General features: G+C 40.0%; 1 protein-coding gene and 1 pseudogene across 1 annotated transcript in view; both read right to left on the bottom strand.

The window, feature by feature from the left end:
• The window catches only part of Fbxl13 (F-box and leucine rich repeat protein 13), a 255,421-nt gene that overhangs the window by 228,671 nt on the left and 87 nt on the right, over positions 1-26,663 (bottom strand). The window contains exons 2-3 of the mRNA XM_008830791.1: positions 7,479-7,582; positions 6,946-7,036 (exon numbers count right to left, since the gene is read on the bottom strand). Coding sequence (XP_008829013.1) covers positions 6,946-7,036; positions 7,479-7,582 — 195 coding nt within the window. The remainder of the gene's footprint in view (positions 1-6,945; positions 7,037-7,478; positions 7,583-26,663) is intronic.
• LOC115069947 lies at positions 2,974-5,196 on the bottom strand (annotated as a pseudogene).

Genomic DNA, 26,663 nt, shown 5'->3' with positions numbered 1-26,663 from the left:
GAAATCTTAAAGTGGTTTTAATTTGCATTTTCCCAATTACTAGTGATGTTGACCATCTTTTAAGATGCTTCTTAGTCATCTTTATTTCTTTTTTTTTTTTTTTAAAACGTTCTGTTCAGCTCCTTAGCCCATCTTTCAATTGGGTTGCTTCTTGTTTTGGTTCTCTGTTTTTTAAGTTCGTTATATATTCTGGTAATTAAACCTCTATCAGATGTGTCGCTGGTGAAGATTTTCTCCCATTCTGTGGGTTTTCTGTTTGTTTCCTTGGTTGTCTCCTTTGATGTACAGAAGCTTTTTAGTTTAATGAGGTCCCACTTGTTAATTCTTGCCCTTGTTTTCTGGGCTATTGGTGTCCGGTTTAGAAAGTCCTTTCCTACTCACAATTTTTTGTGGTTAGCATATATATTTTGGTATTTTTCTCCATTAGTGTGAAAAATGCCATTGATATTTTCAAAGGATTCACTGAATTTCTAAATCACTTTGGATAGTATGGGTATTTGGACAATACTGATCTTTAGGAATTTGTCCAATTTTTGAAAATTGTTCCCATGTCCTTAAGTTTCTGCTACACTATTGAAACACTTCTGTGTTTTCTTTAAACTCCCTGAGATTCCTCAAAGCAGCTGTTATAAATTCTCTGGTCAGTCTCTGGCACATTCATTAGGTGAAGCCATGGTTTCCCGAAAGCTCTTGAAGCATGGTGGTGTGAGACATTTTGAAGGGGTAGGCATTTATTCGACCCTTCTTAATCCAGCTCTATTTTACTTGTCTTAGCTGAATTTCTAAGTAGGCTGTTTATTTTTCTGTCAATCTGTAGTCATTTCCAGGATTTCCACACAGGATGGTGTCCAGGTCCAGATTTGCTGGAAGTCTACTGTTAATGTCACTGTTTCAATACTAGTGAGCAGTCTAATGCCAGAATACTGTCTCAAATGCACTGTTGGTGTATTGCTCATAAAGAGCCAGGAGAGTACCTAGAGAAAGTAGTGTGTCCCCTAAGCCTCTCCTGGGGACTGAAGTAGCTTACATGACTCAGTTACAGTTACCAGCTGTGGTAACTGCAGGGTTCTGATCAGCTCTTGACAAAGACACTGTTGCTAGATCAGCCCTAGGGTCCTAAGCTGCACCTGTGGCCACTAAAGGCACTGTTGCCACCTGAGCCCACAGCATGTCAAGACTAGCACAATACTGAAGAGAGATCAAGATCCACACTGCTATAGGCTGTGTGTTACTAAGGAGGATTTGTGGTCCAAGAACATGACCACTGCCACTAGTCACACATGATGCTAGTTGGAACAGAAGTCCAACAAGGTGGGTAGCTTGTCTTCCCATGGTACCAGAACAGTTTGACTTTATCCACAGGAAGGCCTGAAGATGGGGGCCATTAGAGTCTGCCCAGTATTAGGTTTTACAAGCCTGGTGCTAAGTTCCAAAGAAAACTGATGTGCTTACTAGCCTATCCCACCCTCAAGGAATGGGGTCTTTGTGTCATGCTATGCTGACCAAGCTTTGGGCAGTGTTGGTGAAGTCAGTCCTTTAGCAATCCACCTGATGCTAAGGTGGGTCACACCTAAGTCTCACAGCCACAAGGAGGATCTGCAGTTACAGGCCCATGATGCAGCTGTCGGTGATGCAAGCCAAAGTACAAGTGCCAACCAACAGAGCACAGGACTCTGCCTGTCCCTTAGGCAGTTCTAGACCCCAATTTGTGAGCACTGGCTTGACAGTAGCTGTTCTGCTTGAGGTTGGAAGATGGGCCCTGCTCAGTCTCTGGAGGATGGTACATATGCCTCAGGTCTACTCCAAGGCTGGGAATGGTGCAGGGCAAAACTTCAGTCTGCCCCACTGACACACGGGTCTCCATCAGATGCCAGAGCAGTTGAGATGCTCTATCTATGAGCTCTGGTCTGGGTATAGAAGATTTAGCTTCTATGGAATGCTGGATCTTACTACGGTAGACTTGTCACTGAGCTCCAAGACAAAACCTGTGCTAGCTCTTAACATCCTCCTCCCCAGAAGGTGGAGTTTTGTTCGCTGCTGTGCACTAGGTTGGGGGAGGGTGATTGTACTCAGTCAGCTATCTGGTCTGTCAGAAAGTACTAGCCTGGCAGTAGGGGTCATGTAGTTTTGCCAATACTCGATTTCACGGAGGCAGACCTAGTACTAACTTCAAGTCTGAGACCTGGACTTTATTCTCTGTTCCTTACAAAAGGGGAAGTATCCCTCTTTATGCCAAGCTGCATGAGGTTAGGCGAAGAGCAACATGGGCAGCTGTGTCCTTCCTACCTTCAGTATCTCTTTTATTTTATTAGACTAAAAACAGGTGCCCTGATCTCTCACCTGGTTTCCCCAGCTGTTGTGAAGGTAGTTAGGACTGTGAACAACTATCCGACCTAGTATGTCTGTGGGGAGACCATCCCTAGAGCTTTGATTTAGTTTCCACCTTGTCCACCCCCATCACTGCACTTATATTCTATTAAAACATCATTTCCTGTCCTGAGATTGCACACTGAAGCATTTGTTGGTAAAATAATGTAATTCCTGAGATCTGCTTTCTAACACTCCAGCAAAAAGGGCAGAAAGAGAAATCAACAAAGCTGGTAGCATGTCAGCCATTATTCAAGCTGGGGGATGGAATTAATTATGATATTCTCTTTTGTATTATGTTTCCACATTTTTTAACTAAACGTTTAAAATATATTTCTAAACAAATGGGCCGACTCAGTCATGTGACTGCCAGTCTCCAGAACACAGCAGCCACAAAAAACATTATTTTTTTTCCATAATCAGCAGTGAAAAATATACAACTTGTTTCTAAATCAAAGTTACAATTTCTGCAGCTTAAAACATTTCACTGCTAATATGGTGGCCCTGATGGAAATTATGTAATTTTTTTCCCTTTAAATTTTTTTTAATTCTAAGACACTAAATTATCAATATGGAGTGTAAATTCTGAATACAAAGCAGCTCGGCTCAGCTTACAAAAAAATAAGAAAACTTCCCATGGCCTACCTCAGTATGTCTGAAAGGAGAGGAGTGTGGAGAAGCCTTGCTTGGTATGGAGATTCACCACCCCTCGACCCAGACCTAGACCCGGAGTAGCCATTTATATATCCACATATATCCACTGCTTCCCTCTGGATATACTTGCTTTTAGTAAACTTCGCCCTCATGAGAGCAGAATTTGTGTCATCCAGTTATGCAGGGCACAGTCCATGTCTTTTATGAGATATTCAACCACATCCAACCAGTGCATCCTTTTGTATATCTGCGTAGCAGAGGTCCCTTGCTTCTTGCTTGTGATCTTTCAGGTCCTGTCTGATGGAGGAAGTCCTGAAACAAACTTGACCTCGGAAATCAGAGGGCCCACCTACCCCGACCTCCAAAAGTCCTGGGGAACTCCACACGAAACCGACACTGGCCATAATCATAACCATTTTCTCCATAAACTGCACCCTCAGCATCTCTATAATAGCCCAGGCTGGCCCTGAACTCCTGTTCCTCTTGTCTCAGTCCCTCTGGTGCGAGGGTCCTCAAAACTCTGGAAGGCAAAGTTCTTGAGTTCGATCTCTAGATGCCGCAGTAGTGTAGAACAGGTCCTCCAGGTCCTTCTCAGGTCCTCTCGTAGATGTGCGCCGTCACCACTGTGCTCCTCTGCCCAGCCTCGGCCACCTCGCACCGCCACCACCTCAACCCCATCCCTCCGCTCCCCTCCCCCGCCCCCACAGTGTCCCCACCGGCTCCAAGGCCCTCAGTCGCACTGCATTGTATGTTTCAACTTTTCCATAATGCAAAGATTTTAAATATGCCTTATTTTGCAATTAGACTGCTCGTCTGGAGATTTCATTACCTAAGAAATGAGAATCGAGTCTGTGAAATTATTTTTCTCACCACAATGGTTGATTCTTTCATCTACGATTGCACAAACTGTCTTTCTGTCTAAGGTTGTGAAAGCAATTCCAACTTTTTGTTTGTTTGCTTCCTTTCTGAGACAAGGTCTCCCTGTAGTCCCAGATGGCCTGGAACTCCTATGTAGACTGGAAGCATGGATACAAGAAACTGAGCAAGCCAAAAAAAATTTTTTGAAATTTTTTTATTGATATATGTTTATTATGTTTGAATGTTTTGCTGGCCTGGAACTCACTATGTAAACCAGGCTGGCCTCAAACTCACAGAGATCCTCTATCTCCAAGTGCTGGAACTAAAGGCACTTGCCATTGTGCCCAGCCCCAATTCTGACTTAAAATCTTTTGGGGGAGCTGGGGAGATGGGTCAGCAGTTAAGAGCACTGGCTGCTCTTGCAGAGGACCCAGGTTCAAGTCCCAGTACCCACATAGCAGCTAACCACCACCCTAAACTCCAATTCCAGGGAATCCAATGGCCTCTTCTGGCCTCCACAGGCATTGCATGCACAGGTGTACTTACTTACAGACATGCAAGCAAAACATACACACAAAATGCTGGGCAAGGTTGCACATGCCTTTAGTTCCAGCACTCAGGAAGCAGAGAAAGTGGATCTCTGTGAGTTCAAGGCCAGCCTGGTGGACATAGTGAGTTCCAGGCAAGCAAAAACATACATACAAAATAAACATATATCAATCAAAAAAAATTTTAAATCTTTTTTGGCTCACTCAGTTTCCCATATCCATGCTTCTAAGTCACAAGACAGACTTAGACATTATAAGTGGGCTTATATAGTCAGGCTTTGCTGTGTAGGACTATGCAGTGAGATTGGAAAACCCTTCAAAACAATATCAAGCAAAGTGAGAAATTATAATCATTTATGACCTTTAAATGTTTTGTGAAACCATTAAACATTCTCTGATCCAAAACTGTAACTACATAAAACCATAAGAATGGAAAGTTCTTTTAAATAAAGCTAGTATTATTATACTGTGATTTAAAAGGCCAAACACACTGAAGTAAATTAAAATGCTTTATTGTCATTGTTTTATAAACTTCATTTTTCTCTCATGAAGGGGAAAGGGACTTAATCTAGATCCAACCTAGGCTGAGTCCTCTCATTAAACAACCCAGAATACCTAAAGATTCACATTTTTCCTGTCTAACTTTGAATATTTTCCTCATGGTTGTCACAAGTTCAAATCCTACTTTTTTCAATTTATATAGTGGCATCTGTTCTATACCCTGGAAAATTATCAGACTCCTTTCAAAGTCTGAATCAGCCTCCACCATTTTATCCTTTGTGGTTTAGCATCACAAAGAGAATATTTTTCCTATAAAGTTTTCAGTTTGATTGTTATGACATCTCTTGGAATTTTGCCCAGTGGATTTCCTGGAGACGTCAACAGACATTGGTGCAACCTGATCCTATGTCTTGTCTTATAAGATCTTTTCCAAAATATTGGCCAGGAAATTTATTCTCTCTTCATCAGTGGTTTCCAAAAATTTTAGCATCTTAACATCTTATAGGTTTTCAATCTTTTTCAAGCAAAATTACATTGAAAGCAAACTTATTCTAGAGAAAAGATGGAGAAGGAAGGCCAAGAATCCTCCCACCCCTGGGCCTCTCTTTTAATTTCTGGGGTTGTTCCCAAACATATACAAGAACATAGTTTGCCAATTCGTGTACTCTTTAGTAGTCAAAGCTCTGAGGCTGGGACAGTGTGGCTCATATCTACATATCATGATGCAGATCAACTGGGATCAGACCTGTAGGTTCCAGTCAGTGGACTGAGCCTGCAGGTCATCCCAGGCTTGGCAGAATCATCTCATCCCTCTATTTGTTTCTCTGTTGTACAATACTGATAAGGATTCAGGATTAACAACAACCCTTGAAAATGAACACTTCCATGGGCTGCAGAGATGGCTTAGTGATTAAGAGCACTCACTGGTCTTGCAGAGGACCATGGTACGAATTCCAGCACCCACATAGCAACTAATATTTGTCCATAACTCCAGTTCCATGGAAATCCAAAGCCCCCTTCTGACCCCCTCAGGCATGCATGAGATGGGTTCACCTACCTACATGCAGGCATAACACTCATACACATAAAATAAATATAATACATAAAATTTTAAAAAAAGAAAATGAACACTTCCTGGCTCTCAGCACCTACTTTGAACATGACTTTGATTCCAACTTTCAATGCCCAACTTTGCCAAGAACTCCCCAGCTTTGCTTGGGCTTACATATCTGGCATCCCTGGGATCACCAGGGATCACACACCATCCTAAGCATCTCTAATTTGTGTTGTCATTTCTCTCCCCACATGATTTGCTGTTTTAGCTTTTTAAAAATATATACAATCTTTGTTCTAAAATAAATCTCCATCTCCTGAACTACTTCCTTGCTCTTTTTACAGGATTAAAACCAGCTGCTGGAGCAGGTTCCTCCTTTCAGGAACAATCAGGTCTGGCTTTCAAGTTCAATTTCATTAATGTTTTGGCCATAGTTTTATGAGCATGACTCCCTTTATCTCCTCTGTCAGGACAGCCAGTGGAGAGTTGGGTAGAAGATGGAACACAAAAAGAAGTGACTAGAAAGGAAAGAGAACACCCTGCTTTAAAGATTTCTATAAGGCTTTTGTTTGCTTTGTTTTGCTTTTTTTTTTTTTTTTTTGAGAGATGATCTTGCCAAGTAGCCCAGGTTGGCCCCAAACTCTCCATCCTCCTGCCTCCACCTCCTGAGTGCTAAGATTACAGGAGTGTGCTATCACACCCAGTTTTCATAATACTATTTCTGTGCATGCATGGAGGAGGAGAAGGAGAAAGGGGAAAGGCATTCAGAAAGACAAGTGCCTAATTAGTTCTTGGAGATCTGGGGATGTCTAGCTCTGTGTGTGTTTTATTCTTTCACTTTTCCAGATGCCCCCAATTCAAAAAGAATTTTGACTTTGCACCTCACAGAAAATCTAAAAATCTATTTGAGAATTTCCATCAGCACTTAAGGTGTATTTCAAATGCTTGGTTAATATTAATTACCAGCTGATCATCCAGTCCAAAAAGTTGTTCCAAGTAAGTATGAGACAATCTTCGAATTCTTGGTTTCATTGATGGATCAATGCACATATCCCTTTAATAAAATTATAAAACATGGTCAAAATTCCTTTCATTTCATCATAATTCCATAACTGAGTCACTGGTTCTTATGGATAGAATGGAGGGAGGGGAAGGAAAAATGTTTCCCCTGGGGAAGCAAGTCAGAATTGCCTGAAGGGGGGGTCTTGATAGCACCTCCCCAAGAATTTGCTGAGCCCCCACAAGGGTATGTCTCCTTTCCTCACCTCAACTTGAAATAATCTGTCCTTTGATCACTGATGGGCATTCACTGTGCTTCTCAATTTGAGGGTCAGTGAGCGTATTATCCACATTTAAGTCTTGGACTCCTAACAGCCAATGGAGGGATTCCTTAACAAGCTTAAGCCTGGAAACATTCTTTGCCACGATCTTATTATGATATTGTACAAAGTATCTGACTTTAAAATATTTCCCTATAAATGGGAAATAATACTTACCAAAGAAGGTTTTCAAGACCATTTTGAATGATATAGATGATCATTTCCTCCAAATATCTCAGTGGATCCTCAGGTAATGTCACAAATAAACCACATAACAGCGCCTATAAAAAAGCAAAATTAGTGTTAGTCTGGGTGTGGTGGTGCATGCCTTTAATCCTCAGCACTAGTTGGCAGAGGCAGGCAGATCGCTGTAAGATCGAGGCCATTCTGGTCTACATAGTGAGTTCCAGGCCAGCTGGAACTACAGAGAGACTCTGTCTATAAAAAAAATTAAATTAAAAATAAATAAATAAATATTAGCATGGTGGCTCACACCTTTAATCACAGCACATAGGAGGCAAAGGCAGGCAGGCAGATCACTGGAAGATTGAGGCCAGTCCAGTCTACATAGTGAGATATGGGCCAGCAGAGAATACAGGGAGACATTGTCTCAAAAAGACCAAAAATAAAGAAATAAAATAACAAAAAAATTTAATTTAAAAGCAGGAAAAAAGCAGAATCAGTGTGTCTGCTTTCACATGCTTTTCACACACCTTTCTGTATTTGCTCAGGGTTGGTATTTTGCTACAGTCAAATCGAAATGCAGTATACCTTGTCTCTTTCTAAAAATCTGTCGTAAATGACAGAATGGAAGTAACTACAGTATTTTGCATTCTACGAGAAGTTCTTTGCACAAATCCAAAGACAGTTGCAATGCTTACATCAAGGGTTTCTACTCTTTTTGAGAATCAGGAAACCATTTTTAGGTCAAAAAAATTCCTCAGACAAAACCATAAAGTGACTGATAAATCTACTGTGGGGCAAAATAAAATGCATTTGTATTTTATCATCCACAACACCCACAGAGTGTGCATATTGGGGAAAATGTAGTTTAACAGGCATAGGTGGGAAATAAATGACAGTCTAGACCCATATTTAAGGCACATGTATGGAACTCAGACAGCTGCTGCCTATGTCTTTTCCTCTAGAAGATCTCCATGAGAAGGAACTTCACATTAAAAGCATTTTGTGAGCCATACAGAATTACTGAAGATTCTGTATTTAGGGCAGAGTAAAAAGGTTTATAGTTCAGAGCCCACAGAAACTACCTAGAAATTTCCACGGGCATTTATCTTTTCCTTCCTGCTTCTTTGTCTCCCTGTGGAGTCTGGTGTGTCTATAAGAAGTAAGGGAAGAGTTTGTTTTTTTTTTTTTTCTCCTTTCCCCCCAGATACCACTCTTGTTGTTTGCTGCTGCTCCTTTATCTCAGAAACAAAATATCCCAGTCCTAGCGCTGCACAAAGCAGTTCTTCCTACCCCCATAGGCAAAGCGTCAATGAACATATAGACCTAGGGGCTTAGCAATTCTCATAGTGTTCCCCCAAAAGAAAACAAAGGAAAAAAGAAATAGAACAAAATCTGTTTTAACTGGGCTCTGTATAATACAATTTCTCTCCTTGTAATACCTCAGTTCCCCTCTTAGTGTGCAACCTGCAGGCTAGGAAGCCACTCACAAGATCATGCAAAATGCCTCAGACTTAGACATTGGATCCCTTTCTTTACTTACCTCCTGATCCAGCCCCATCTCAGCCTCTCTCAGGACAAGCTTGGCTACTTGAAGACTAATATGGCTGCACAGGATATCCTTGGTTCCCACAAAAGCTGCAAGCTGAATTTAAATAGATGTCTACGACCTAAAAATATAGCAAGGGTGGGCCTATGTGGGACTACATCTGCCTCCTGAATGGCTCTGATGGAAAACCCATCTGTTGCTAGCATTTTAGTGTCTAGGTCTAAAGAACACAGGGGTTTCTACATTTCCCCCTCGCTGCACCCCAACCCCTCCTCCTTATTCTGGTGTCCTGATGACATTTACATTAAGTGAGTCTTTTGGGAAGTATCCTGCTTTCTCAGGATGGGGCTTCGGACTCTGGGAAATTCCTATACACACAGAAAGAAGTCTGAGAACTAGTGTAGTAATGGAGTTTAGTTTTATGAGAATTAAGAAAGTTGAGGATCTGGTTAAGAAATATTAGAAACTGCATGCTGCTCTATTTTTCCACACTCCACAACCAGAAAGCTGCTTTCCTCAAAATTTATTCTACAGAGGTCTAGTCAAATTGAGAGGATAAGTCTCTGAAATGGCAACAGGAGCTAGCAGAGTTGGAAAGTTCACCTTTTGCGAAGAAGTATCACTGTCCATCTTTTCTCACTGGACAAAAAGAACATGACAAGCAGTTTCACACATTGAATGAACAGTGCACAACAACATACCAATGAGAGAAACAGAAAATGAATCAATAGCTATTTTCTGTTCATTTGTTTTTAAGTGCTAAGGATGGAACCCAGGGCCTTAGGCATGTTAGGCGAGGACCAGTGAGCTACACTATTAACCCCTGTGAGGTTTTCTTCTGCTCACTGAAAATAAAATCACAGGAGCTGGAGAGATGGCTCAGCAGTTAAGAACACTGGTTGTTCCTGCAGAAGACCCGGGTTCAAATCCCAGCATGGCAGCTAACAACTGTCCGTAACTCCAGTCTCAGGGGATCCAACAGCCTCTTCTGACCCCCGCAGGCATTGCATGACACAGGTGCACTTACCTACATGCAGGCAATACATGCAAACACATAAAATAAAAGTAATAAATAAAAAAAATTAAGTTTAAAAAAATAAAGTCACAAAACCCTTAATTTCGTCTTTATTATAAGCAGAAGCAAAATCTGCCAGCATTCCCACAAGATCAATGTTTGACTCTCAAAATGTTAATCAAGGGCTGAGGAGATGGCTCAGCACATAAGTGTGCTTGCTTCTCAAACATGAGGACCTGAATTCAAATCCCCAGAACCTTTAAAAAGCTGGTTATGATTGCATGTGTCTGTAACCTCAGTACAGTGAGTGGGCAGAGACAAGAGGATCACTGGGGTTCGCTAGCCACCAGCCTAGCTCCAGGTTCAATGAGAGATCATGTTTCAAGGGAATAAGGCAAAAAAGTGATTAAGCAGGACACCCTATATCCTCTTCTGTCCTCCACATGTACCCATTGGCACACATACCTACATAAACATACAAAAAATGCTAATCAAGTCTTTACTGTTGCTAGACTCAGTAAAAGCTTACACAATCAAGAACAAAAAGACCATGACTTAATTATCCTAATCGGCTTCTCAAGGTTGTAAATCCAACAGAATAGTTATGCAATCCTCCACTTTCTTCTGGCTCTGTGTTCCTAACCTCAGTCCTCAATATTTCTCAAATATTCTGAAAAAAAGGCTCATCTAGGGCACTTGTTTCTGCTCCTTCGGCTACTTCCTGTCTTCCAAAGAGAGCCATGATGCAGTAGGTGGAGTCCATTGGGTTTAAATCCTGGATCTGCAATCTTCCAGTGTGCAAACTCTAAGGACAGAAGGGTTTGCCTCTCTGTTCCTCTGTTTCCTTAGTTAAAATGGGATAATAATGAGGCCATAATGAAGATTAAATGAATTATTGTAAACCACTTTGAATTGTGTCTAGAGCTAAACAGGCACTCAATAGATGATGGCAGTAAGTAATCCTCAGAGGTGTTAACCATTCCACTGTTGATCACCACTTCCACTAAAGGAAAAAGGCAAAGAAAAGAAATTTAGAATATTCCCTTATACCATTCAAAGTGCAGTGTGATAATAGTGAGAAAAAAACTAAGTGATTGATTTTATACCAAGCCAAATGAAAGAGGTTAAAAGAAATATATTTAAGGTAAAAAATGGCTAGGAAAGAAAACTTGCTGGAACAATAGCTCAGATATAACCAACCAGATAGTTACTGTCTAGAACAACTCTGAGTGAGAACACACAAAGAAAGACATTTATAGGAACAAATCTTATTTTTCTTGTTAGATGCCCATAACATGGTGAAATATGTAAATAGCCTCAATAGTAACCTAAAAATAATCCTTCTAAGAGTGTAGAGATAAAAGTAATTATCAAATGCTTTGTGGCCCTCAAATTCCCAAGTAGCAAGAAGAAAATGGAGAGCTTGCAGGTGTGGAAGCAGGAAAGCCAAGCCTAGGGGCACACACCAATTTGATTACAGTCAAGAATGGAGATAGGAAGGCAGGAATCCTACACTAGCACCCAACATCATGACCTCCTCCAGACCCAGGAGATCATTGTCTGCATTCATTTTCTGCTGAAGAGTCAAGAATGGAGATAGGAAGGCTAGAATCCTACACTAGCACCCAGCATCATGACCTCCTCCAGACCCAGGGGATCGTTGTCTGCATTCATTTTCTGCTGCAATAACAGAAGATCACAGGCTGGGTAATTTATATGGTTTATTATGGCTCATGATCTGGAAATCCAAAAGCACAGTGCCAGCACCTAGTGAGGGCCTTTGTGCTGAGTCACAGCATGGCCAAGACAGAACTGAGGAAGCTGAACTTGCTTTAACAACAACTGTCCTGTGAGAACTCACTCCTATGAGATCAGCGTCAATCCACCCAGAAGGCCGATGGCCCATGATCATAGCAGCTGTGAAAACTCTTACCACCTCATAACACTGGTGCAATGGGAACAGACTTTCTAATACACGAATTTTGTAAGGACACATTCAAACCGCAGCAATCATTTGTGATCAGTCTTGGTCCTTGTCCATGCCACGTACTCACACAAAAAGTGTGTACATGTGTAGTCTTCTATAGAACTTGATGGGAGTAGGGCTCACTATATCCATTTGGAAGTATTTTATTTGTATTTAAACCCAGAAAGATATCTCTTAAACAGTAGAAAAATAAGTATATATTTCTGCACCTTTTAAATAAAAAAATAAAAAGGGAGATTGTTTTTAAAAAGAATGCAATGTCAGAATCATATTTCCATAAATCCCTTTACTTTGGAACAGGTTTAAGCTCCTAAATACTGTTCATAGTCCTCTCTACCCCTACCCCAAACCCTTGTAACAAGCCAAAGAGAAACCCCCCATCCCCAAAGTGGAGATGGAGTTAGCATTCTGTTGGTTTAAAGGACATCTTATTGTTCATGCAATTAAGCATTTGAAATAAATAGGCTGCTTTATCTTATGGACATTCAAGCAGACAGTGCCATTTTTTTTTAACTTCAGAGACTTTAACAAAAGGAAGTGTCCTGAAGAATATTGACAGGAACCAACTGATTTAGTAGAAAGAAACTTGAGGAGTAGAAAACATTCACTGTGGCCAGAATAGAGGGTTCTATTTGGGCCAGAGTCTTGCTATATTATCCATAACTTATAGGCTCGAGTGATCCTCCTGCCTCAGCCTCCCAGGTACCTCAGACAAGATACTCAGACTCGGTGGCTTTATAGCAGACTGGACAGATAAGGAACATCAGGCACTGGGAGGTGAGAGACAGTGAGTTGGACACCTGCCTGTCAGACTATACCACCAATTGCCTAGATGAAATACCAGAGAAACAATAAAGTGGCAGCTTTTTGTTTGGTGTCCTACGGATTCCCCCTCAGAATTGCAGCTGTAAACTGGCTGGCTGGGCTGAGGAATTCAGCAAAGATATACCCCATACACCAAGAAGCCACAAACTTCTCACCCCAAGGCTCAGCAAAATGAGCTAGTATAACCAGTTACTCCTCTCCTTCATCAAAAGGTCCCTTGCCACAGAGTAATTCCTGATTCTTCTATCTCTGGCATATGTTTACTTTTTCCAAGGCAAGGTTTTGCTGTGTTCCCCAGGCTGGCCTCATGGGCTCAAGCAATCTTCCTGCCTTAACCTCCCAAGTGGATTGGAATAAAGTACAAAGCATTGTGCCCATCTTTCACATTTCTGACATACATCTGCAGCAATCACTTTTTAAAATAAATAACCAATAATAGAATCCGTGTGGTTTATAAATGTGAAATTTTTCACAGATGGAGAAATAAATCTTAAAAGAAATATAAATCATAAAAACTATAAAATCAAGAAAGTGGTTTTAGTCATGATTTATAACTTAAGCTCGCCCTCTGCTGGGAAGAGCCAGTTTTCCAAACCTCTATCATCTCTCTAGATATTAAACTGAAATCTGATTTCACAATTTGAAGAGTTCTTTCTTACTCTGATACAATTGCTAGGTTTAGTCACTTAATAATTTTGTAGACAGTACAGGCATCATGCATAGCTCATCTTTAATTTCTCTAGGGCAGACATTTGTCAGTAGATAACGTGCCTGCTTCTGCCTAGTACAAAATTAGAGAAATACAGATTTCTAATTTTTTTTTATCTACTCTCCCAAATCCAACCAACAGGGCATCACAGTGTGGACTCCTATTTTAAATGTTTCTTTAAAAATACAAATGCCTTTCAGGAGTACTGCCAAAAGACAGATGGTAAGATGTTTCCATGGTGGCACAGAGTATTTTTATATTCTGAGATAAACTATGAATATAGTGAGGCAGAAGGAACCAGGTTCTCAGGTTTCCTAAATTCTATATAGGTGCAGACTCTAACCATTGCCATTACCATTTTTAGAGCTTTTGGTTTCTAAAATATATTTCCTGATTCATAAAATAATTTATACAGAATAAACACTTTATTGTCTAAATTTCCAAGTATCTGATTATTTACTTCATTTATTTCAAATATAAAATTAACCCTTAAAAATATCTAGCTCTAGACTGGGGAGATGGCTCAGTGAAAGCATTTGCCACACAAGCGTAAAGACCTGAATTTGAATCCACAGGACCCTTGTGAGCCAGGTATGGTAGCACATAGCTGTAATCCCAGAGATCCTGGGACGGGAGGCAGGGACAGGTAAAGATCAGTTAGCCTGGCATCCACAGCAGCAAACAACAAAGACACCCTGTCAAAAAAAAATGGAAGGGAAGAACTGACACCCAAGGTTGTCCTCTGACTTCTACACATGCACCTTGATTTGCACAGGCCAACACTCACACACGTGAATACACATACACATACACATACACACACACATACACACACACACACACACACACACACACACAAAGGGAGACAAAAGAGTGAGAGTAAGAAAGAGAGATTTTCAAAAATACTTAGTTCTGTGGTATTTAAAAAGGACATTCCTATATTTTTATGTTTATATTTTTATGTAGACAAAATATTTAGATGTCAAGGAAACCTCATTAGATTCTAATGGTCCATGATGGGGAAGATTTGCTTGCTGCAAAGGTGATCACATAAAACACACACACACATGAGAAATTATTCCGACAGATTCATGATGGTTGCCCATAGTAGCATCAATGTTGCTTTTTTTTCTGTTTTCTACTTTTTAAAAATAGTTTTATCTATTCATTGAGAACTTCATACAGTGTATTTTGCTATTTCCCCTCCCCCAGCTTATCCCAGATCCATCCCCACCTCCCTGTCCACCCAACTTCATGCATCCCATTGAGTCTGATATGTCCAAGCACACTTGGGTTGTGAAACCTGGCCTGGATTGTGATTAGCCTACCAGGAATCACACCCTTAATGAAAACTGACTCCTCTTCTCCCAACAGCTATCAAATGCCAGTAGCTCCTCACCCAGGGATGGGAGTTCATGCCCACCTATCCCTTCCAATATGGGATTTTGTCTTTCTTGAGGATGAGCAGGTCTTGTGCATGCTGTCATAATTGCTATGGATTCATATGTGTGATTTCCTTGCTGTCTGGAAAACACTGCTTCCTTTTAGTCATGTGCCACCTCTGGCTCTTACCATCTTTCCAGCCCTCTCCCTCAAAGTTCCCTGTGCTTTGGAGAGAGAGGTGTGATATAGATGTCCCATTTAGAGCTGAGCACTGCAGTCTCTTATTCTCTGTGTGTTGACCAGTTGTCTCTGTGATGATTGCCTTTCACTGCAAGAAGCAGCTTTTCTGATGAGAGTTGAGAGATGCACTAATCTGTAAGTACAGCAATAAGTCATTGGGGGTCATATTAATCCCATGTCCATTTGGTAAGCTATTAGTAGCAAATTCTCACCTATGGCCCATGACCTATCTAGCCACAAGTTCTTCACCCCAGTAAAGGTGCCAGGTATGGGTTCCATCTCATGGAGTAGCCCTTAAATCCAGTGGGAGGGAGGTTGGTTACTCCCATGACAGTCCTATCACTATTGCATCACTGGGCATATCTTGTCATGCTAGCAGTTATTGTAGCTCACAGGGTTCACAGATGGGTGAGACTGATGATTACTTTTCTCCTCCAGTAATGTGCATAACACCTTCCATCGCTGTGAAAGCTAGCCAGTAGGGACAAAGATTCCAGGTCAGTACCTGCTTGATTTCTTCATGTTTTATGAACCAAGTATGTGATGTCTTTGGTAATAGGGTCTTATTGTCAAGTTCTGGGGGTAACCAAAAGCAATGGCAATAGCCTATAATGTTTTGGGGGGGGGTCTATGGAATCCAACTGGCCAACAATTCAAGAAGTAACCCATTCCAGGTCCTGGGGTTTTTATTTGCTGGGGTGAGGTGTCTAATTGGAGTATTGTCCCCCTGTTACAGGATAATTCCATTTAAACTTTTTACTTATGTATATATTTTAGAGAACTTCTACAGCAGTAGCTTTCCAATTGTTTTATCCAAAGGAGGCCTTTGGTGTTAGTTATCCCTCCCTATATTCCTTTCTCTATCCTACCTACTCATCCCCCACCCCATTTAATCCTTCCTGTTCCATTATTCTCCTTTCTCCCTTTATATCACTCTTTTCTATTCCCTTCTCTTGAAAGATCCTCCCCACCTCCCCCATGGTCCCTTACTGGTTTCCTAACCTCTAGGGGTACTCCAAATGGAAACAAACATATCTAAAGATTCAAATCCAACATCCATATATGAAAGAAAACATGCGATGTTTGTGTTTTGGGGTCTCGGTTACCTCACTCAGAATGATTATTTCCAGTTCCATCCCTTTACCTGTGAATTTCATAATTTCATTTTTATTAATAGCTGAATAATATTCTATTGCAGAAGTGTACCATATTTTTATTTTCTATTCATAAGTTGATGGACATCTAGACTCTTTCCATTTCCTGCCTATTGTGAATAGAGCAGCAATGAACATGGATGAGCAAGTATTTCTGTAGTGGGATATAGAGTCATTTGGATATATCCCCCTAACATAGTATGGCTGGGTCTTGTAGACGATCTATTTCTAGCTTTTTGAGGAACCTCCACATTAATTTCTACAGTGATTGCACCAGTTTACATGCCCACCAGCAGTGAATAAGTGTTCCCCTTTCCCCACATCCACACCTGCATTTGTTGTCATCTGTTTTTTTGATCTTAGCTGTTCTGAGGTAAGATAAAATCTCCAAAGTAGTTTTAATTTACATTTCCCTGATCGTTAAGGATGATAAAGATTTTAACTTTCTCAGTCATTTGTATTTCATCTTTTGAGAACTCACTGTTTAGTTCCATGCCACAATTTTTAAAGTGAGTTAGCTGTTTTCTTGTTTTTTTTAATTCTTTGAGTAGTCTAGATATTATGAATTCTTTGAGTAGTCTAGATATTAATCCACTGTCAGATGTAAAGCTGGTGAAGATATTTTTCCATTCTGTGGGCTATCTCTTCACTCAAATGATGGTGTCTTCAGCTGAACAGAAGCTTTTTAAGTTTCATGTACCACTTGTCAATTGTTGGTCTTAATACCTGTACTGTCAGGGTCCTGGTCAAAAAAATCCCTTCCTGTGCGTATAAGTTCCAGTGTGTTGCCTACTTTCTCCTCTTTCATATTCAGGGCATGAGGTCTTATGGTGAGGTCCTTAATCCACTTGAAGTTGAATTTTGTTAAGGGTGAGAAAGAAGGATTTAGTTTTATTCTTCTACATACAACTATCTAGTTTGACCAAAACCATTCGCTGAAGATGCCGTCTTTTCTCCAGTGTGTGTTTTGGTCATTTTATCAAAAATCAGGTGACCACACATGAACAGACTTATATCTGGGTCCTCAGTTCTATTCCATTGATCAACATGTCTGCTTTTGTCCCAGTACTATGCTGATTTTGTCACTATATTTCTGCAGCATAAACCTTAAAGTCAAGGATGGTTGATACCTCTAGCAGTTCTTTTATTGTTCAAGATTGTTTTGGCTAGCCTGGTTTTTGTGTTTCCAAATGGAATTTAAATTTTTCCATTTTGTGAGAATAATTCTGTTGGAATTTTGATGGAGAATTCATTAAATCTTTTGGCAGGATGGACATTTTCACAATATCAGTGCTCTTGATCTATGAGTATTGGAGGTCTTTCCATCTTCTGTTATCTTAAATTTCTTTCTTCAATGTCTTAAAGTTTTTACTGTACAAAACTTTCACTTCCTTAGATTTATTCCAAGATTATTTTATCATATCATGAATGGGATTGATACCCTGGTTTCTTTCTCAGTGTGGTCATTTATGTATAGGAAGGCTATTGATTTCTGTGTGTTAATCCTGTACCCTGAAACTTTGCTCTAAGAATTTTGGGGGTTAGGGTCTTTTATGTATGGAATCATATCATCTGCAAATGAGGATACTTTGATTCTTCCTTTTCTATTTGTATCCCCTTTATCTCCTTCACTTGTCTTACTGCTCTAGCTAAGAACCAAAGCAATAAATTGAACAGAATGGAGAAAGTGGACATCCTTGTCTCATTCCTAATTTTAGTAAAAATTTCTATAGTTTTTCTTAGTTTAGCATGACACTGACTGTGAGCTCATTGTATATTGCCTTTATCATGATGAGCTATGTCCCCTATATTCCTAGATTCTCCATCACTTCTATCATGACGGAATGTTGGGTTTTGTCAAAGGCCTTTTCTGCATCCAATAAGATGATCACATGGTTTCTGTCCTTCAGTCTGTTTATGTAGTGGATTACATTTATTTATTTACATATGTTGAATCATCCCCTGCATCTCCAGGATGAATACAGTTTGATCAAGGTGAATAATCTTTGTGACCTGCTCTTCTTTTCAGTTTGCAAGTATTTTACTGAGAATTTTTTGTATCTATATTCATTAGAGAAATTGGCCTATCATTTTCTTTTTTGTTCTATCTTTGTCTGGTTTTGGTATCAGGATAATACTGGCTTTATAAAAAAAAGAAATGGAAATAGTCCTTTCTTACCTATTTTATGGAATAATTTGAGGAGTATTATCATTAGTTCTTCTTTAAAGGTCTGGTAGAATTCTGCACTCTATCCATCTCTTTCTGGTTTTTGTTTTTTTAAGTTGGCACATCTTTGAATTACTGCTTTTATCCCATTGGTTGTTATGGATCTATTTAAATTGTTTGCCTCATCTTGGTTTAATTTTGGCAGGTCATGCATATCTAGAAATTCATTGATTCTTTTAGATTTTCCTGTTTAGTCAAATACAGATTTTTAAAATATGTCATTATGATTCCCTGATTTTCCTCAGTATCTGTTGCAATGTTTCCCTTTTCATCTCTGATTTTATTAATTTGGGTCCTCTCTCTTTCTTTTGGTTGACTTGGCTAAAGGTTTATCAATCTTGTTAATCTTTGCATTTATCTTTTTCCATTTCTATTTTATTCATTTCTACCTTGATTTTTATTATATCTTCCTATCTACTTTTTTGGGTGCTCTTTGTTCTTGTTTTTCCATGCCTCAGGTACATCTTTAAGTTAATAATATGAGAGCTCTCATTTGTTTGTTTTGTTTTGTTTTTTCATGTAGGAACTTGGTGCTATAAACTCTCCTCTTAGGACTGCCTTCAAGTCCCATAGACTTTGGTATGTTATGTTTTCATTTCCAATCAGTCCTAGCATGTTTTTTCTTCCTGATTTCTCCTTTGACCCAATATTTATTCAGATGTGTGTTGTTTAGTTTCCATGGGTTTGTGTACTTTCTCCCGATTCTATTGTTGTTGATATCTACCGTTATTCTTTGTGGTCAGATAGAAAGAATGCAAAATGTTATTTCAATTTCTCTATATTCATGGAGTTTTTTTGTATTCTAATATGTGGTCAGTTTTGGAGAAAATTCCCTGGGCTGCTGAGGAAAAAAAATGTATTATTTAGTCTTTGGGTGGAATGCTCTGTAAATGTCTGTTAGATACATTTGATTTATGATGTCAATTGCCTTCAGGTTTCCTCTATTTAGTTTCTGTTTGGACGACTTCTCTGTTAGTAAGAGTGAAATTGAAGTCACCCACTATTACTGTTTTAGAGTCAATCTGTTGTTCTAAGTCTAATACTGTTTCTTTTATAATATTGGGTGCCCCTGTGATTGGTGTATTTGTGTTTAGGATTATAATATCCTCTTAGTGGGGTTTTGCTTTAATGAGTATGAAATGTCCCTTCCCATCTCTTCTGAGTGTTTTGGGTTTGAAGTCTATTTTGTCAGATATTAGTTATGCTTGCTTCTTTCTTATTTCCATTTATTTGAAATATCTTTTTCTATTCTTTTACCCTGAGGTGGTGTTGATTGTTGATGATGAAGTATTTCTTGGAAGCAGAAAAAAAAATGGATCCTGATTTCTAATCTAATTTGTTAGTCTGTGTCTTTTTGTTAGGGAATTGAGACTATTAATAATGAAAGTTGTTATTGATCAATATTTACTAATTCTTGTTGTTTTGTTGTGATGGTGTTATTTTCTCAGACCTCTTTGGTTAACTGTTCTGGAATAGTTTATTTATTCCCTGTGCCCTCTTGGATGTGTTTAACTTTCTTTTCAGACCTAAGTATTCCTTCTACTAGCCTCTGTAGAGCTGACTTGGAGGATACAAATTCATTTAATCTGTTTTAATCATGGAAATTTTTTTTCCTTTAATTACAACTGATAGTTTTGCCAGCTATAGTAATCTGGGCTGGCATCTTTCATCTTCCTACAAGTTCTTTCATGATTTGTAGGAAGTCAGTATGAGCCCTTCTGGCTTTCATAGTCTCTATTGAAAAGTCAGCTGTTATTTTGATGGGCCTGCCATTATATGAGACTTGAGCTTTCTCTCACACAGCTTTCAATATCAACATGAGGAGTTTCTTTTCTGGTCCTGTCTATTTGGTGTTCTATATGTGTCTTGTACCTTGACAGATAACTCTTCCCTACATTTGGGAAATTTTCTTCTATGATTCTGTTAAAAATATTTTTGTACCTTTGACCCAGGTTTCTTCTTCTATACCTATGATTCACAGGATTGGTTTTTTAATAGTGTCCCAGAGTTCCTACATGTTCTGTTCCTGGGTTATTTTAGATTTAACATTTTTTTTGACTGAGTGATCCATTTCCTCTACCTTATCTTCAAGACCTCTTTTCCACTGGATCCAATCTATTAGTGAGGCTTTCCTCTGAGATTTTTGTTTGGCTTTCAAAGATTTTCATTTTGAGTTTGGCTTTTCTTCAGAGATCCTATCTCTTTATTAAATTATAATTTCATATATTGAATTGTTTTACTTATTTCATTCAATTGTGTTTTCATGGTCTTCATTCAGTCATTTATTCATATCCTCTTTGAGTTCTTTAAATATAGTTAGAATTGCATTTATAAGCATAGACTTGTGATTAACTAAGCTGCTTTTATCAGGAAACATTATGACAGGGGTGGTAATTTCTGGAAGACACATTTTCTTAGTTATTCATGCTGTCTGTGTTTCGTGATGGGAATTAGGCATCTGGAGTTATGTTGGTGGTGGTATTTCTTGATATGGATATCTGATCTCACCTTTGTTAAGTTTGTATCTCTGTTTTCTATTACCCCAGTCTTTCAGAATGTAGACCAGCCACGTGGTGCTTGGTGTTCAGACTTGGGGCCACTCTGTTGATATGGGAATGGAGTGCCAGAAGTAGTCTCAGTTCAGCTAGGGACAGTTGCAACTTCTGAGCCTAGAAACAAACCTCCCGTGGGCTTAGAAGATTACCGCTGCTGATCTTCTGAAGTCTGAGGAAGGCTAGCTGAGTTGCTGGGTGGCAGGGTCTGGGGTCACAGTGTGAGTGGGCAGTACTCCCTTGGAAGTGGGACACCACACCTCAGATGAAAGTGGAAAGGGCTCCTTGCCTGGAATTAGGGGACAGGCTACCATGCAGTCTTGGATTATCTTGGTAGGGGGTGTGGTGGGCTGGCTCTGGGGGTCCCTAGCTGGGTTCATGATCACTGGATACTACATGGTCCCTAGATGCCACATGGTCCCTGAGCTGAGTTGTGTGTGGGGTGACGGGTGCACAAATGGACTGGGTCAGGGGCCCCTACCTAGGATTCCAGATCCTTGAGCAGAGCAGAGGGCAGGGTATCTGCTAAACTAGATGGCAGGGGAACTGGGTCTGGGAGGTCAAGAGCCTTCTTTTTTATCATAACATGGCAGAAAATATCACATAGGGAGAGAAGATACAAGAGAAAGAGAAGTAGGGAGACTTATCCTTTTATCAGGAACCCATTCCTTCAATAACTAATGCACTCTAGCACTGATCACATCTTAAAGATTTGCCTCTCAACACAGTTGCATTGGGGATTGAGTTTCCAATGTATGTATATTCATCTGATAAAAGAAAGCTCTGAGATGACTTTAACTCCATTCAAAGCATTCAAGTACATGAGAGACCCTGTCAATTCCATAATTGTGAGAAATAATAACAAAATTACCAGTGATATTTTAATCCATTAAATTCTGTGGAGACTCACTATTCAGTAGATAACTACAATGTGATGAACCAAGGAATGTAGGGGGAGTAAAGAGAAACAAAGATATGAGAGTATGATAACAGAAAACAATTAGATGAATGAACTGGTAGTGCCAATAAAATTGAGGAAGTGACAGAACAGAATTCACTACTGTAAGTTACAAATGGAACAAGGTAAAGAAATAGAGATGTCAAGGACAGAACAGATAAAATGGGCAGGAGTGTGCCCATGGGAGCACATGGCTAGGAAACAGTGAAAGCAAAGATAACTGGAAGATAGGTCCAGGGTATAAACACAACGTCTCAGTGGAGGTTGAAACCACAAAGAATGACAGGAGTAGGGATAGAAAAGAAAGTGGAAATCCAGGCACTGAAGTTATCAGTGAAACACATTAACCAGAAGGCTGGTATATGATACACAGTGAGAGTTTAACCTAATTTTATAACTCTAAGAAGCTGAGGTTTTAGAAAAGGGAAGATGATACATAGTTGGGAAGTTAGACTAGAGCAACAAGGAGAATTATCTACCCCACCTCTGGATCTGAAGCAAGCTGAGGAGACTATCTTTACTTCTGAATAAGATATGGACAATCACTATGGTTCAACAAGCCTGCTACAACCAAAAAAAAGAAAAATGGGGGAAAAAGCACAGATGTCACTTTCTAAAATCACATTTTTAAAAGACATTGGAAGGCTGGAAAGGCCAGGTATGGTGGCTTCTGTCTGTAATTCCAATGTTGAAAGGCAGAGCAAGCTCCCTGGTGCTTGCTGAACAGCTAGCATAAACAATCAGTGAGTTCCTGGTTCAATGAGATACTGTCTCAAAAATAAGGAGGGGAGCAGTTGAAGAAGACACACAGCATTAACCTTCGGTCTCCATATGGTGTGCGCACACACACACACACACACACACACACACACACACGCACAAGACCTGAGAGTTACGGAATTCCAGGAGAAGAAGAATCTTCAGGAGTGAACTGACAAAGCTCAGCTTTCTTTCCCATTTCTGGGTCAAGAATAAGGACAGGGCTAGGCCTAGGCATATGAACCCTGTCAGTAGAAACAGAAACCAGTCAGCTATTGGTGGTTTCATGCGGCTGACATGGCAGATTAGAAACAAGAGGGACCCAAATGTGGCCATGTTCTCCAATAACAAATTTGTTGAGTTCTGGAAGAGTTCATGGAGGAAACTGCAAACAAGCACAATACTCCTTATACACAATGAGTCTTTCATAATCTCAGGGAAGAGGGAGGAACCCTACAGTCTAGCATCAGCCCAGCTTGATCTGCCTGGATTGAGGTCATTAGCTCTTTATGTTGTAGAAAGGAAAGGGAGAGCCATCTCTGGTTTAAAAAAAAAAAAGTATTGGTATCCACTGTCCTCTTTTATTCAATATGCAATAAATTTTGAAAATCACTCACTCGATACATATAGAGGCAGGAAATGTGATAATCAACAATGAAAAGAAACAATAGATATAGACAGGCTCTCTTGCTAAGTTGCCTAGGCTTGTCTTGAACTCAGGCTGGCCTCCTATCTTAACCTTCTGAGTCCTGGCATTACAGGAATGTGCAATCACACTCAGCTTCCCAAACAATGATTTTTAAAAATATTTTATCTATTATTTTTTATTTTATGTGTATGAGTGTATTGCCTGCATGTATGTGAGTGCACCCGTGCAATGCCATGGAGGTCAGAATAGGGCTTTGGATTCCCCTGGAACTGGAGTTAAGGATGGTTCGTAGGCACCATGTGGGTGCTGGGCATCGAAAGTGGGTCCTCTGGAAGAGACGTCAGTGCTCTTAACCACTGAGCCATCTCTCCAGCCCCACAAACAATGATTTTATAAAATAACAATCATTAACATGTTAAAGAAAACAGGAAAAGATAGCAAAATGTATAAAAATAGATATACTCTTAAACAGAATACATTAAAAGGAATCAATGGTCATTCTAGGACTGAAAAATATACTGTGTGGAATTACTATTTCATTTAATGTAGTCAACAGATGGGACAAAGTATAAAACAGAATTATCAAACCTGACAGTCATTTAAGTCAATCAATGAAAAAGAACCCAGAAATTGAACCCAGAAGAAAAAAAAAAACTATAACAGAACAAAGGAGTACAAAGTTATTATATTCATGACTAGATTCCTACAAAAGGAGAAAATTGGGAAGAAATATTTTTAAATGACCAGTTCTGAAACTCATGAAAAATAAATATCAATCAACATATTCAGTAAGCTTGATGTACCAGGCAAGACTGTTTTGTTGTTGCTGTTTGTTTGTGTTTTAAGTGTGTCTCACGATGCTTACCAGACTAGCCTCTAACTCCTGGCAGAGCAATTCCCAGCCTCCATCTTCCTAGCAAGAACTACAGGTCATATACCACTGACTAGGATAGGATTTTTTAAAAACTCAGAATGTACACAGATTTGTAGAGAAATGATATTGTAAGTGAACAACTAGGTTTTACTGACAGTGCATAGGTGAAGTTAAGAAGAGGTTAAATATATGTGGAAATCCATGATAAAGGATTATGCATGTGTTACATATTGTCCTAGTTTGCTTTTGTTACTATAATAAATAAAACACTGACCAAAACAAATTTGGGGAAAGAAAGGGTTTATTTGGCTTACATATTACAGTCCATCACCATGGAAAACTAAGGCAGGAATTCAAGGCAGGAGCTTGAAGCAGAAACCAGTGGAGGAACACTGCTCACTAGTGTACATCCCCTGGCTTGCTCAGTTACCTTTATACAGCTCAGGCCCACCTGTTTAGGGATGTCACCACCCACAGCAGACTAGGATGCCCCATAGACATGTCCACAGGCCAATCTGATGAAGGAAATTCCTCAACTGAGATTCCCTCATCCCAGATATGTCTTGGTTTGTGTCAATTTGACAAAAACTAACCAACATGCACACACACACACACACACACACACACACATTTGCAGATGTCTTTTAGAAGAATAAAAGCCTAAAAAAATTGTATCAGATATATAGGTATATAGAGACACCAGGTAGAATAGATTTGACTTTACTAGTGACTTAGGGGCAGTGGGTAAAGAGTTTAAGGGCCCAAGAAGATTCCTCATGTGGTTTTGTTTGAGCAGAGGTAAGTGAAGGACTCCTCTGGGTAAAATCACTTAGGTAATGGGGCACACCTATATTTAACATTTTAATGAACAGTTCTAAATTACCATCCCAAAAGGAGGAGAGCTGTAGTAAATTACCCTCACAGTGTCCCCAACCTCTCTCCCCTTCCTTCCCTAGATCTTTCTGGATCCCGGCATGGTGTGTCTGCTGAAAACTTCTACTGCATCACCCACATCAACTATTTACAAAATAGAAGTCACCAGAACTTTTTCAGCTTTCTACCCCCAAACCTACAAAACCTAGTATTCAGCCCCATACTGTCCTCCTGAGGCTAGACAGAAAGATAGAAATTATGGTGACCTGGTAAGAAAAGTGTGCCAGAGGAGAAGGACTCTGCTCCCCCCATCTGACTGATTTCACTGCTAAGAAACGCAGGGGACTTCAGATTCCACCAATAACAACCTAATGGCCCTCAGAGATATGTGTTTTACAAATTCTTAGTGTTAAAGACAATAAATACATTGTGCTCACTTAGGGCTAGATGATGTATTCCCAAAGACACCTCAATCAAGGATGTCAAAGTCAGTAAACCAGCTGTGTTTACTTAGGACCAAAATGATGTATCGCCTTGAACTCCCAGCATTCCCCTCTTCTAGACCTTATATGATGCCCCTCATAAATCCACCTTACTACTTTGGTTACTAAGAAAAAGAATCTTTCACTTTTAATTTAACCTTGTTACAAACTACACAGTCTTTGGGCAATGTTAGAAAGACAGGGAGTGGTTTCTTAGTAACATTTAGAGAAGTTAACTTTGGAAGCCACAAGGAAAAAAAAAAAAATATATATATATATATATATATATATATATATAATCTCCCCACTGTGTAAGGCCACTTAAAGGTGACTCTCCTTCAGAAGCCCACAACTGTCCTATCAGGAATACTTCACTCTCTATTGGAGCTCCTTTCTTTCTGCTTTTAATCCAACTCAAAGCCAAGACCCTGGTTTTGCCTGCGACGCGGCCTCTAACAAGAACTCCTCATGAAGCTGTGGTGTGGTGTGCAGCTGTGTCGCTATCCAGGTGACACTCCCCTCCTGCTAACAGGAAGGTGGGCAGTCACTCCTGCCCAGAGGCAGTGCTAGCTGTGCTCCACAGAAACCTCCTGCCTTAGGTATCACTGCCCACTTCCTCCTCAGACACTCCAGAGTGTGTCCCCAGAGTGCCTGGCACTTCTCCTGTTCTTAGGTTCCTCTTGTCTAAAACCTTCAGAGTTGGGGTCTGGGGTTTCGGACTCGGGCCCTCTGCTCTTTCCCGCTGGATTTAACCCTCGCTTCTCACCACCGACCCTGCTTTGGCCATCTTCTCTATTTGTCTGCCCCTTTCCACTACCCACACTTGAATTGGAATTTGACTCTCCCGTTCTGCTCCTTCTGTGCCCGGCTCTTTACTCCAGCTCTGGGCATCTTTCCGGCCTCTTCCTCCTCCACCTCCCCATGCTCTCCCAGTGTCTGCCGC

This window comes from Nannospalax galili, unplaced genomic scaffold (genome assembly GCF_000622305.1).
Source record: "Nannospalax galili isolate Female #2095 unplaced genomic scaffold, S.galili_v1.0 scaffold312, whole genome shotgun sequence".
Lineage (NCBI taxonomy): Eukaryota > Metazoa > Chordata > Mammalia > Rodentia > Spalacidae > Nannospalax > Nannospalax galili.
Note: the sequence above shows the minus strand (reverse complement) of the source record. Positions and strands in the feature narration are given on the sequence as shown.